The sequence below is a fragment of the Urocampus carinirostris genome, chromosome 14 (genome assembly GCF_059441175.1).
Source record: "Urocampus carinirostris isolate Australia breed hairy pipefish chromosome 14, RoL_Ucar_1.0, whole genome shotgun sequence".
In the NCBI taxonomy this organism is placed as follows: Eukaryota; Metazoa; Chordata; class Actinopteri; order Syngnathiformes; family Syngnathidae; genus Urocampus; species Urocampus carinirostris.
In genome coordinates this window covers 40,532,002-40,546,551 of record NC_142362.1, presented here as the reverse complement: position 1 = coordinate 40,546,551, position 14,550 = coordinate 40,532,002, and the positions used below count along the sequence as shown (strand labels likewise).

Below are 14,550 nucleotides of genomic sequence, written 5' to 3'. Positions count from 1 at the left end.
TTCCCTTCTACTGCTTCGCGGATGACACCCAGCTTTCCTGCAAACCCAACTCAATACTACCACATGACCTCACCTCGTTTCTGAAATAAAATCATGGTTCACCGTCAACTCCCTAAAACTGAACAGCAATTAAATAGAACTACTACTTCTTATTGGCACCAAATCAACCCTCTCCAAAGTTGACTCATTTTCTCTTTCCTCAGTTTTTCCCTCCCCTCCGGTCAAGACTCTGGGTGTCATCCTCGACAGCACACTCTCCTTTAACTCTCATATAAATAACATCACTCGGACAGTCTACTTCCACCTGTGCTCCATCAACCATTTCCGCCCCTTCCTCACCCCACACACAACAGCCATTCTCGCCCATAGCCTTGTCACCTCACACCTTGATTACTGCAATTCCCTCCTATACGGTTTACCTCAAAAGTCCCTCCATAAACGTCAGCTGGTCCATAACTCTGCTGCACGCATCATCACCAAAAAAAAACACTTTTGCCATCACCCCAGTCCTTCAGTAACTCCACTGGCTCTCAATCTAACACAGAATCAATTACAAAATCCTGCTCTACATCTACATAGCCATTCATAAACTTGCCCCTCCCTACCTTGCCAATCTACTTCACACTGCCACGCCATCCCGCACCTTCAGACTATTTTACTCCCTCCAGCTCACTATACCCCTCGCCCGTCTCAGCTCCATGAGGAGCAGAGCTTTCAGCCGCAGTGACCCTGAACTCTGGAAATCCTTGCCGCTTTACCTCAGAAATTCTGCGCCCCTGTCCACCTTCAAATTCGGACTTAAGACTCACCTCTTCAGACTTGCCTTTTCTTGACCATCTGCCTCGCGTTCGGCCCCTTTTAACTCTAATGTGTTTTATTTGCCATTTATTACTTGTTTTACTCTTGCTTTATTGTTGCGTCCTACTATATGTACAGCAACCTTGGGTATCCTGAAAGGCGCTTCGAAATACAATGTATGATTACTATTATTAAGATGCAAGCTTAATACCAATCTACAGTACATAGGGGATTAATAAAAAATTCATTCTAGGATTTATACAAAAATGAAACCTTTTTATGCTTTTTTCTGCTTTTAGTTTTAATTGTCTCTATACCTGCAAGCGAGGGACACATACTGTACATTCCAGTAGACAATAAGTATTTATTCCTCCATAGTTCAGAGGTGAGCACATTTGCCTAACGCGTGAAAGGTTCCTGGTTTGAGAATGGGTGGAAACATATGTTGGCCTGGAGAGGGAAGGGCACCACCAGGCGGTATTTGCCCAAGAAGCACCACAGGAAATATTAACCCTACGACCATAGAGGTGAAGACAAACACAGCCATCCACCCAGCATATAGGATACTTGTCTAGAAGACATGGCTGGCTTACAGTACTGTAGTAGAGCCATCAACATTATTAAAGACAATTCCCGCCCTGGCCACCACCTCTTTGACCTGTTGCCCTCTGGTAGGCGCTATAAGTCCCGTTAAACTTGGACAGACAGGCTTCTCCAGGGTCATCACCACCACAATACAATACTGGACTGTCTCAGAAAATTAGAATATTGTGATAAAGTTCTTTATTTTCTGTAATGCAATTCAAAAACAAAAATGTCATACATTCTGGATTCATTACACATCAACTGAACTATTTCAAGCCTTTTATTATTTGAATATTGCTGATTTTGGCTTACAGCTGAAAAAAACTCAAAAATCCTATCTCAAAATATTAGAATACTTCCTCAGACCAAGTAAAAAATAATTTTATAACAGCAAAACTAAATCAAACATTTGAAAATGTCCATTGATGCACTCAGTACTTGGTTGGGAATCCTTTTGCACGGATTACTGCATCAATCCGGCGTGGCATGGAGGCAATCAGCCTGTGGCATTGCTGAGGTGTTATTGATGCCCAGGATGCTTCGATGGCGGCCTTCAGCTCATTTGCATTTTTAGGTCTGGTGTCTTTCATCTTCTTCTTAACTATACCCCACAAATTCTCGATGGGGTTCAGGTCAGGGGAATTAGCAGGCCAATCAAGGACAGTGATGCCATGGTCAGTGCACCAGTTACTGGTGGTTTTGGCACTGTGGGCAAGTGCCAGATCATGCTGGAAAATGAAATCCTCATCTCCATAGAGCTTTTCAGCAGATGGAAGCATGTAGTGCTCTAAAATCTCTTGGTACACAGTTGCATTTAATCTGGACTTGATGAAACACAGTGGACCAACACCAGCAGCTGACATGGCTCCCCAAACCATTGCTGACTGTGGGAACTTCACACTGGATTTCAAGCAACTTGGATTTTGCTCCTCTCCAGCCTTTCTCCAGACTCTGGCGCCTTGACTTCCAAATGAAATGCAAAACTTGCTTTCGTCTGAAAAGAGGACTTTGGACCACTCTGCAACTGTCCAGTGCTTCTTCTCCATAGCCCAAGTCAGACGCTTCTTCCGTTGTCTTGAGTTCAGAAGTGGCTTGACCATGGGAATACGGCTATTGTAGCCCATTTCCCGGACACGTCTGTGAACTGTGGCTTTTGATACCTGGACTCCAGCTTCAGCCCACTGTCTTTGAAGCTCCCCCAAATTCTGGAAGCGGCTCTTCTTCACAATTTTGTTAAGGCTGCGGTCATCTCTCTTGGTTGTGCAGCGTTTCCGGCCACATTTTTCCCTTCCAACAGACTTTTTGTGGATATGCTTTGAAACTGCACTCTGTGAACAGCCTGCTCTTTGAGAAATTTCTTTTTGTGTCTTACCCTCCTGATGGAGGGTATCAATGATGGTCCTCTGGACAGCAGACAGATCAGCAGTCTTCCCCATACTTGTGATTTAGTTTACTGAACCAAGCTGAGTGTTTTTAAGGCTCAGGAAACCCTCGCAAGGTGTTTCGAGTTAATTAGATGATTCAGGTGATTAGTTGAATAGCCTACTTGTATACTTTTTCATGATATTCTAATATTTTGAGATAGGATTTTTGAGTTTTCTTAAGCTGTAAGCCAAATTCAGCAATATTAAAATAATAAAAGGCTTGAAATAGTTCAGTTGATGTGTAATGAATCCAGAATGTATGACATTTTTGTTTTTTTAATTGCATTACAGAAAATAAAGAACTTTATCACAATATTCTAATTTTCTGAGACAGTCCAGTATGTGGTAATTATTTTTGTTTCCTGCCTTTTCATCCTAAGCAAACCTGAGTTTGGTTGTGGTTCATTTAATTATTTATTACAAACACACTTATAAAAACCTGTTGGAGTTCTTTTTTCAGCTTCCATTTATTCATTAATCTTCAATTCTCACAGTTTCCATGTTCTTCTAAGCAGTGTACAAATCAACACACCATGGCGGAAAAAAACATTGAGAACTTTCATCGGGGGGAAAGTGGGGTTTTGGATTTAAATTATTTTTGGGGGGACACCATGTTCTGCCTCCAGTAGCACAATAACTTTCAAATTTCTAAATACGCTGAAGCGTTAGCATCCATTAGTACTTCCTCAAAAAATGGAGGCATTGCGTGAGACGTTATGTGCCCTCCTCTGTGCAAGCAGGACACGATAGCGTTCACACAGGACACACGTAGAAGTCACAGGGGATCGTGCACAAGTCGCATTTATTTGGAAATTTGAACAATCTCACAAAAACATCGTAATTCGCCCCCAAAATCAGAATTGAGCATTTAATTCTGCAGTGCGAACCCAGCCTTACATAGGCGCCCACACCACACTCTGCCGGTGACGCCCACACTTCACCTTTCAGCAGCCTCATGGTGTCCTCAGCTACATCCGCCACTTTACATTACACACAGGGCGTACCACACGATAGGGCACACGAGACAATTTATGTACGCCTCATGCTCGTAAAAATACGCTAATGACTTTTCTTTCTATTAAAGGAAATGGCTGGTGCAATTGTGGTATATGCAAATGCAACCCAGGCTTCGATGGCTCAGCATGTCAATGCCCAATATCAGAGGATGGATGCCGTACCCCAAATCAAACAACTTGCTATGGCAGAGGTCAATGTAAGTGTAACCGCTGTGAGTGTAAAAATGGATACCAACGTCCACATTGCCAGACATGCTTTGGTTGCCCTGACACCTGCCAAACCAAATTGTGAGTTGTGTATAGCTTTAACTATTTCAATTAAAATGCCTTGACTGCCAAACAAGTAATACCTTGTTGTCCTTTTGATTCCTTCATCACCAACCAGGAATTGCATTGAATGCCTTGGCTTTGAATCTGGTCCTTTAGAGAAAAATTGTAGCATGGCTTGCAGAGATAGCATTTTGCATGAAATGGTAGATGAGTTCACTTTTTCAAGCCCTGTGTGCAAACAAAGAGACACAAATGGATGTTGGATCAAATTCAAGCTTGATCAACAATTTGGAGAAGATAATTATTTTGCTGAAATTCTGAAACAGAGAGGTAAGATTCACGTACTTACATAAATACACCCTTTGTAGTACCTTAATGTTGGTCAATGCACTGTACTGTAAAGACAGTCATAAGTTTTGCTCCGTTGGTTAACATCCCAAAACATTTTTACAGGGTCCCGAAATTGCGTCATGGGTCTTAATTCAAATATTTTTAAAACCTTTCAGTAATAAAAATATTATTTTCAGTAATAAAAATATTATTGTATGATTTAATTCACTTAAATATTCAGGTGAAGGTGGGCAGTTAATAGAGTTATAAATAACACTGTTAAACCAATTATTTTTTTCCAACGTTACAGCGATGCAGAATGCCAACAGCGGCGTGCCCCCACAAAACCGCAAACGGTTTTCCACTCTCCTCAGACTTGTTTAAACCATGTCTTTTGGGATCGTATATATATATATATATATATATATATATATATATATAAATGTGTGTGTATATATATATATATATATATCCCCCTCGGATGGGTCTGGCCTTAATGCGGCGAGGGGGCTTGCGTGTCCCAGTGACCCTGGAGAGCGATACAGTCGGGAGCTTGCTCCTGGTAGGGTCACCCATGGCGGGCCGGCCTCCGGGGTAGGTTCCAGACAAACAAAGACCCCAGCGTGTCGGTACACTGTGAGGTGGCAGCCCCACCAACCGACTATCCTGCGGAGGGCTAACAACTCACCCAGGAGAAACCCCCTTTGTTATGAAACTGACCAGAGAAAGAAGCCGGACTGACCAACACGGTAACGGACCCCAGCCTGCCCCTGACCAACGAGTACAGATCGACCTTCGTCGTAAGACCCGTGTCGCCACCTGGAATGTCCAGACACTCCTTCGCCTCGGAGCTGCCACCCTGCTGTCCCGAGAGCTCTGTCGCTATAACATCACCCTGGCAGGGCTCTTTGAAGTACGATGGCAAGGCAATGGTGAAACAACAGCTGGCAACCATTGCTACATCTGGAGTGGCCCCGAGAGTCGGACCGGCCTTTACGGTGTGGCTCTTGCCATTCCAAAAGCCCTCCAGAGGTCCCTCATCAGCTGGACACCAATAAGTGACAGACTACTGTCTGCTCGCTTCCTCCACCATCACGGCAAGATGACAGTGATCGTCGCCTACGCCCCCACCGATGTCGCTGATGAGGATGCGAAGGACGCGTTCTTTGACCAACTCCACCAGGCTGTCGACCAAGCCCCACCACACGACGTCACCATCATCCTCACTGATGCCAACGCCACTCTATCCAGCAATGATCGGTCCCCCGGCTCACCTGTCGGCACCACCTTCGTTGACAGCACAACAAACGACAATGGCAACCGCCTCCTCCTACTCTGCCACCAAAACAACCTCTGTGTTGCTGACACCTGGTTTCCCCGGAAACGCATCCATCACTGGACGTGGTACAGCCCAGATGGCAGAACCAGGAAGGCATTGGACCACATCCTGTTATCATGACGCTGGAAGTCGTTTGTAACCAACTGCCGGGTGTTCAGAGGAGCACAGCTTGGCAACACAGACCATCGTCTGCTGGTGGCCCAGCTCAAGCTAAAGCTCCGAGCCAACCAGCACAAGACTCTGCCTCGCCCCGACTCCTCCCGACTCAGCGACCCAAACATCGCCAGAGACTTCAGTTGCTCCATCCGCCGCACTCTCGATGCCCTGGCTCCTGACAAGCTGACAGACTGGGCGGCCTTCAAGGAAAGTGTCCTCCAGTCTGCTCTCAATGTCTTCGGCCGCCCGCGATCCTCCCTGAGAAAGCCCTGGATATCAGAGAGGACACTCAACATCATAGACCAGCGGCGTGAGGCCCGGCTCCGAGGCGACCTCACGGAGTATCTGAGACTGAACTGCCTGCGCAATGTGGCCATCGCTGAAGATAGCGAGAGGTTTTGGCAGGCAGAAGCCCAACAGCTTGAGTCCGCGGCCAACAACAACAACAGCAGGACAAGGAACGCAACCTCCACGTGGTGTCCTGTGGACGGCCACATGGCCGACGAATGCGTCTCCCACCCGCTACACGAACGCTTCGGTACAAGTTACCCAAAGCTGACCTCATCCGCTTTCGGAGCGGCCAATTCGCGGAACTCGTAACACAACCGAAGCGTTCCATGTCGTTCCTAAAGATCATCTTTAGACGACTTGAAGCGATCTAACAACAACAACAACACCATGAGCCGCGTATTCAGTCTACTACACCAAGCCCGTAGCGGCCCACACATGAAGACAGCCCTGGTAAAAGACTCAGACGGCAACCTCATCATGACAGAAGCCAACTGCCTCGCGCGCTGGAAGGAGCACTTGAGCCTCCTCTTGCAGCACAGCACCATCCCGGCTGACCCCACCCTCCTAGTGGCTGCAAACACGGCACCTCCTAGCGACGCCTGCTGCACAGACCCTGTAACACCCGAGGAAGTGAGAGCTGCTCTGAAGAAGCTGAACACCAAGAAAGCCCCTGGCATCTGTGCCATTACCGGTGAGATGCTCAAGGCCGGCGGTGATGGCATGGTGGAGTGGCTAACCTGCCTATTCAACCAGGTGTGGGAATCGGAGCAGCTGCCCACCGACTGGACCAGAGGAGTCATCATGCCCTTCTGGAAATGCAAGGGTAACAGGTTTGTCTGTAGAAACCACAGAGGTATAACCTTACTCTCCATCCCGGGCAAGGTCTTTACCCCTTGCCTTGCCCTTCCAGCAATCAGAAGCTGCCGCTGTCCCCAGCAGGCTGGCTTTATGCCCAACCGCTCCACAACGGACCACATCTCTGCCGTCCGTTTGCTGATAGAGAAGACCCGTATATTCCGTAAAGATCGCCATTTGTATATCGGATCCATTGATCTGAAGGCCGCCTTTGACACCGTCTGCCACTCTTCACTGTGGAACATCCTCCAAGCTCTCGGAGCACCACCCAAGATCATAGCCCCGTTCAAGCTGCTCTACAGCAACGCAGAGAGCTGTGTCCGTATCAACGGCATTGACTCCGACTGGTTTACTATCTCTAGCGGCGTTCGTTAAGGCTGCGTGGCTGCTCCCGACCTTTTTAATTGCATCATCGACCATCTGATGTTCAGGGTTAGTGAGCGCATCTCCGGAGTGTCTTTCGGCAACTACCACCTGACTGACCTGGAGTATGCTGACGACACCATCATGCTCAGCACTTCCTACAGCCAGCTGAGAGACGCTATGGGCATCTACAGCGAAGAGGCAGCGCGGCTTGGCCTCCAAGTAAGTTGGACGAAAACCAAGTTCATGTATGTCGGTGATGGACCAGATCCACCTCCCATACAAATTGGTAGCGACTTTGTAGAGCCTGTCAAGAGCTTTGTGTATCTGGGGTCCATGGTGACAGACAATGAGGACCTAAAACAAGAGATTCTCCGCAGAAGAGCCCTGGCAGCATCTGCTCTGCAATCTCTCTGGAAACCACTCTGGCGGCACCAGACCATCGCACACAAGACGAAGCTCCGCATTTACAACCTCGCCGTACTCTCTATCCTGCTTTATGGCTCAGAAATATGGCCCCTGAACGACACCCTGGCCACAAGAATCGATGGTTTTGATAGCAGGGCTCTCAGAACCATCGAGAACATCAGGTGGCCCCAGCGAGTCTCCAATAAAGAGCTCAGAGCCCGCACGTGCCAGCCCCGAGCATCTTCCTTGGTCGCACAACGCAGCACCCGCTGGTTTGGCCATGTCCTTCGTCTACCACCAGACCATCCGACACAAGCCATTCTCCAGTTTGACCCAAAGGCCGCAGGCTGGAGACGACCACGAGGGAAACCCCGCACTCGATGGCTCGACGTCGTTGCGGGCGACCTCCAACAATACGGAGTTGCTTTAGAGGATGCAGAACAGCGGGCACAAGATCGCCAGCATTGGAAAAACCTGGTTCATCTGGTCGGCTCAATACACAGGGACGGGACCCCCCGACCTTCACTGGAGCAATAATCAATCAATAATCAATATATATATATATATATATATATATATATATATATATATATATATATATATACCAGCTCAGTAGCCTAGATGGTAGTGTGCCCGCTTTGAGACTGGGAGGTCGCAGGTTCGCGCCTGGACCGAGACATACCTAATTGGTATAATGGCGGCGCCCTCTGGCTGCGGCTGCATCGACTCGCTACAACGGGTCAGGTGTATCGACATTTCGTTCTGTGTACATTGTTACAAAGAATGACAATACAAAGGAAATTATTATTATAATTATTATATATATATATATATATATATATATATATGTGTGTATATATAGTCGAGTCAAAGTTTTTGTTTTGTTTTGCTCAATAATTGAACTGAGTTTTTGATTTATTCGATATGGCGCCTCGAAAGGCAGTCTCTAAGCCATGTTTTTGCTGTGCCATGGACCATGGAGCGATGATTCAATGTAGCCACTGCAAGCACTACATTCATTACGAGTGCTCTGGGTTGTCAGTTCAGGACCTAAGCCTCGCGATTCAAGATAAGCAAGCTACTTACATCTGCAAGTCCTGCGTCCCCGGCTTATCCACTGATGATAAGGATTCTTACGCCTCTCTGAGTAGCTCTGGAACGGTGTTCACCTACGTGGATAGCACTTCAGAGCCTTTATCCGGTCGTCTGGGCCGTGCGGTGCCCTGAACTCTGCTGATTTGGTCTCCACTGTCCGTGAAACCGTGAAGGCCATGGTACCAACTCTGGTCCGAGAGATTATGACGCATATGATGCCGGAAGTTGCCAAAATGTCGACTAGCCTAATAGAGGAAATGCTAGCAAAGGAGGCTAGGAAGCATAATCTCGTGGTGGTTGGAGCAAAGACACATCGAGAAAATCGTGAAGCTGTTCATGATGCCCAGCTCTTTCAGGAAGTCGCCGAAGCAGTTCCGGGAGTAGAGAAACAAAACATTCTGGAAGTTTTTCGTGATGAAAGGCCGAGGAATGATGGTAAACCCAGGATTTTGAAGATCCGATTCCGGAATACCAGATCAAGGCTGGTGTTTCTCCGTGGATTCAATCGGGTGAAAAGTACCTTTCCGACGTTGTCTTCTGGATTTGTTCGTCCAAATATGACACCAAAAGAAAGGGAAAGCGACAGGGAACTAAAGGACGAACTTCAGCGCCGTCGGGACGAAGGTGAAGTAAACATTATTATACGGGACGGGAAAATTATTGTCAAGCCGGGAAATGCCTAAGGTCGCCTTCGCCTTTATTGAACAGCCCCTTGATTAATTTCATTAATGCCCAATGTTTGACTTCTAAGGCAGAGGACTTGGTCTCGTACATAAATTTCTACACCCCTGATATTTTGGCAATTACAGAAACTTGGTACTCCGCTGGTGACACAGGGCCAACTATAGCAAAATATCATACCATTAGAACTGACCGAAAAAATGCTCAACATGGAGGAGTTTTGCTCATGATTTCTCATGGTATATCTGTGTTTTCTGTCGCTAATTATCAATTCGATAGAATTGAGTTATTGAGTTGTGATATTCTTATTTCTGGGGTGAAGCTGAGAATAGGGCTTGTATATCGCTCTGGTCTGAGCTCTTTTCAGGCCAACGTCGCTATGTTCGAACATCTGAATTCTATTTTTGATACTAAATTGCAAATTCTACTTATGGGTGATTTTAACTTTCCTGATATTCACCACAGTTTTCTTCAAATTTCTGATACTAATCTAACTTCAATGTTCAAAAACTTGGTTTCAAATGGAGGTTTCTTTCACCATGTCGATAAACCAACCAGGGGGTCCAACGTATTAGACCTTGTGTTTTCTACTGACAGATATCTGATTAAAAACATTGACGTTGGGCCGAGTTTCTCTACCAGTGATCACGATTCTGTTACTTTCCAACTTAACCTGGCTTTTAAAAAAGACACCACTGCTCAGAATTACATAAAGTTTAAAGACTGTGATCTACATGGCATGAGATACTTTCTGTCCAGTGTCAACTGGTATCTCTTATTTGATAATTGTGGGAATATTGAAGAAATGTGGGCAATATTTAAATCTGTTTTTTACACTTTGATATCTGTATACGTACCCTCAGTTGCCGTTACACCTCACGTCAACCGGGATATAGCTGAATTGCATAGGCGAAAGCAGTTTATTAACAAGCTTTATAAACGTGATCAGTTGGCATACTTGGAAAGTTATCAAGATGCTTCAAGGGAACTGCGGAGGGCCATCAGGTGGGAAAGGGTGGCTGAGAAAAATAAAGTTTTAGAGGCTAATAATACTCGTAAATTCTTTTCGTACATCAACCGTAAACTAATTTCTAGGTAAACTAATTTCTAGGGCATCTATTCCCAACCTGAAGGCATCTGACGGTACCGTTGCTACTGATAATGCTGATAATATCCGTATATTAAATGATCAGTATGCCAGTGTTTTTGGTCGTGACAATGGTGTTTCACCCGACTTTCCCAGCAGAACTTCAGTTGTTCTGAATTCTGTGGAATTTTCAAAGGAGTTAATTCATAAATACTTGATAAAACTTCCCAGCTAATTTTCAGCCGGCCCTGACAAAATTCAAAATTAGTAATTAGTAACATGGGTTTAGGTCCGGACATTCCACCATGACTAACTTGATAGCTCATTTGAATAATATTACCAGTATGTTTTTTGTTCACAATATGGCTGGCCTCTTGTTTACTTAGACTTTTGCAAGACTTTTGATAAAGTGTCTCATGACAAGCTTTTACAAAAACTGAAATGCTATGGTATTAGTGGAAAACTGCTTAAATGGATAACTGCATATTTGTCAAATCGTAAACAATGCGTAAAAATTGATGATGTTCTTTCAGCGTGGTCGGAAGTTTGTAGCGGGGTACCGCAGGGCTCAGTACTAGGACCATTATTACTTCTGTTTTTTGTGAACGACCTACCTGAGGCCATTCAATGTAGTGACATCTCAATTTTTGCAGATGATGCTAAACTGTCGGCTTTCTTACCAAAAACCCAGGTTGCAGGAACAATTGATTCTCTCCAAAATGACATTAAATCAGTTTTTCTTTGGTCCGAACAGTGGCAACTGCAACTGTCATCTCATAAATGCTTAGCACAGTCGTATTTTCATGGTTCTGTTCCGCTGTATAACATTAATGATCATGATTTGCATGTTGTTACTTAACATAAGGATCTGGGTGTCACTCTTACTTCAAACCTAAAGTTTATCACGCATATAGCCAAAATTACCAACAATGCCAATAACATAGCATCAAACATTTACAGACACTTTTACAACAAGAACCCAGCATTCTTAGTTCGAATGTTTTGCGTTTATGTTAGACCCGGGTTAGAATATAATAGCGTCGTGTGGAACCCTTACTTACTCAAGGACATTAACCTACTGGAAGGAGTTCAACGTCGGTATACGAAGCGGATACCTGGGATGCACAACTTGTATATGACAAGACTACAAAGACTGAACTTGGACTTTTTGGAGCTCCGCCGAATTCGATTTGATTTAATTTTTGTGTTCAAAGTACTGCATGGAATGATCGATGTGCCTTTTGATCAATTTTTTGAGTTCTGTCATGTTGAAGGTTTACGTGGTCACAGATATAAGTTACGGGTGCCTAGACCTACCAGCAACTTGCATGGAAACTTTATTTCTTTCAGGATACCAAAAATTTGGAATTTTTTGCCTGACCGGGTTATTAGTGCAAATGCGGTGCAAACCTTTAAGCAAAGGTTGGCAGAAATAGATTTGTCAAATTTTCTTAGGGGAGGGGGCGTAAGGTGACCATATTTGGCCATGCTCACTCTCAGCATTATTATTTTTTTTTGTGTCATGTTTTGATTAATGTATCTAACAATACCTTTAATTATATATATATATATATATATATATATATATATATATATATATATATATATATATATATATATACCAGGGGTGTCAAACTCATTTTAACTCGGGGGCCACACGATAGAACAAACATTCTCTCAGGGGCCGGACTGGTAGATTACAAAGAAAAAAAACTGAGAGAAAGAAATAGGAGATAGAGAGTGCAAGAAAAAGAGAGAAGGCGGGACAAATAGAGGAACAAAGAGAGAGAAAGGAGAGAGTGAGTTGGAGAGAGAACGTGAGAAACAAAAGAGATAAAAAGAGAAATAGTGAGAGAGGAGGAAAGAAAGAGAAAGAAATTCAAAGACAAATTAGAAAGAGAGAAGTAGATAAAAGAAAAGGGGAGAATGGGAAAGCAAGAGAAAGATAGAAAGAGAGAAAAGAGAAATAAAAGGAAAAAAGGAAGAGAGAGCAAAAGAAGGTAAGAAGACAGAGAAATAAGGACAAAGAGGAAAAATATGAATCGAAAAAAAGAGACAAAGAGAGTGAAAGAGAGAGAGACAGAGAGTGAGAGAAAAAGGGAGGAAGAGATAGCAAGTGAGAGAGAGGGAGAGAAAGAAATACAAGTACAGTGTTTGTGAGCGGCACCTGGTTTTGGCAACATCAAGTGGACATATTTCAACCTGCAGCAAGTTTTTCTCCTGCGCTTCCCTCAGTGTTGTCTCGCGGGCCGGATTCAATCTCTTTGGTCTCCGGCAAAACAAACATAAAATGCGACAGAAACAAAATGCCAACATCATTTTTGCCGTTCCATGTATTCTGTTACTCCCCCAAGCCTGCACAAAATTTTTTTCTTTTGTCTTTTATTAGCATATTTGGTATTGGAGTAATCCAAAAGTAATTGAAAGTAATCAAGTTAAAGTAACGCTACCCAACCCTGCATACATACATTATATATACACACATACATACATATAAATTATCTTATCTCATCAGCTGCACCGCTTATCCTCAGTAGGGTCGCGGGGCATATACATTTTATATATATATATATATATATATATATATATATATATATATACATATATATATATATATACACACAGTGTATAGTATGCCCGCATCCCTGCTTCCTAGACGCATCATTTTTGCTGGGGACGCATAGTGTCAAATCAACGTGCGTCCCAGGGACGCAACTTTTTTGACAAAAAAATTGTCATTATTACCCGATTACTTTTTTTTTTCTTAACAAAGAAAAACAAACAAAAGAAAATAAAAGAATATAGATTAATATAATTATTTCAGCAATATTATTTTGTATAATGTAAAATATTGTGAACTGAAAAATCTGGAAGTGATAACTGATTTGTATTACCAATAAACTGTGATGATTAAAACTGAATGAATATATAGATTTATATTATATATTTGTCGCTGATTTACAATTTCAACCTCGATAACACAAAATTTGGGGACCCATAGGTCTCTGTTGGGACCCATAGATTTTTGAGCATGCGAGTCCCCGGGACCCATACATACATATATACATACAGTATGTTCCCTGTTGTTATTTAGTGGTTGGTACTGTTTTTTGTGTTGTGCCAAGGTATACTACATTCTTATATTTAACTGAAATAAAAAGTATCTCGCTCACACACACACTCACAAACATACAAAGTTGAGTGTTTTTCCATAAAGCACAATTAAACACTGCTCAAAAAGATTTATCTGAAATAAAAAGGATCTCACACAGACACAGTTGAAAAGCAAACACTAACATAAGCTAGCAGAGACGAAGCTTACATTTCCACTCTTAAAGACGAGACCAAGAATCGAATAATCAATAATGTAGTGGCTTACCCTTCTCATGAGCTCCCTTAACCCTAATCGGTGACCGCATGTTTTGTTTTTTTGTTTTTTTATTCACCCATCCTGGTTGATTTCCTTTATCTTCGATGTTTCTTCTTTGGATCTCCACCAAGCTAAATGCAAAATTTAAATATTTTTGGGAGAGAATACTAAGAAGGCACGTTTCACCTTTTCTCCCTGAACCCCCTCTTTACTTTCGATATTCAAGTTATGTTCACAAAGTCTTACTACTTAATGCTTTAACTTAACTTAAACATATGTACGTGTAAATAATACTGTGTTCCGTTTTGCTTTTAGAATGTCAAGAACCAACCAGTATTGTGGCAATCATTGCAGGTTCCATTGCATCTGTGGCCCTAATTGGCATCATGCTGTTAATGTTGATTAAGTTGTTTATTTACATGAAAGATCTGAAAGAATTCAGGAAGTTTGAAAATGAAAAGAAGAAATCCAAATGGGCAGAG

The 14,550-nt window shown here is 43.5% G+C and overlaps 1 protein-coding gene across 1 annotated transcript in view; it reads left to right on the top strand.

Annotated features, from left to right (window-relative positions):
* Positions 1-14,550, top strand: part of itgb2 (integrin, beta 2) — a 68,211-nt gene that overhangs the window by 53,039 nt on the left and 622 nt on the right. Inside the window, exons 13-15 of the mRNA XM_088352411.1 lie at positions 3,892-4,111; positions 4,209-4,423; positions 14,384-14,550. Of these exons, the coding sequence (XP_088208537.1) occupies positions 3,892-4,111; positions 4,209-4,423; positions 14,384-14,550 (602 nt within the window). The remainder of the gene's footprint in view (positions 1-3,891; positions 4,112-4,208; positions 4,424-14,383) is intronic.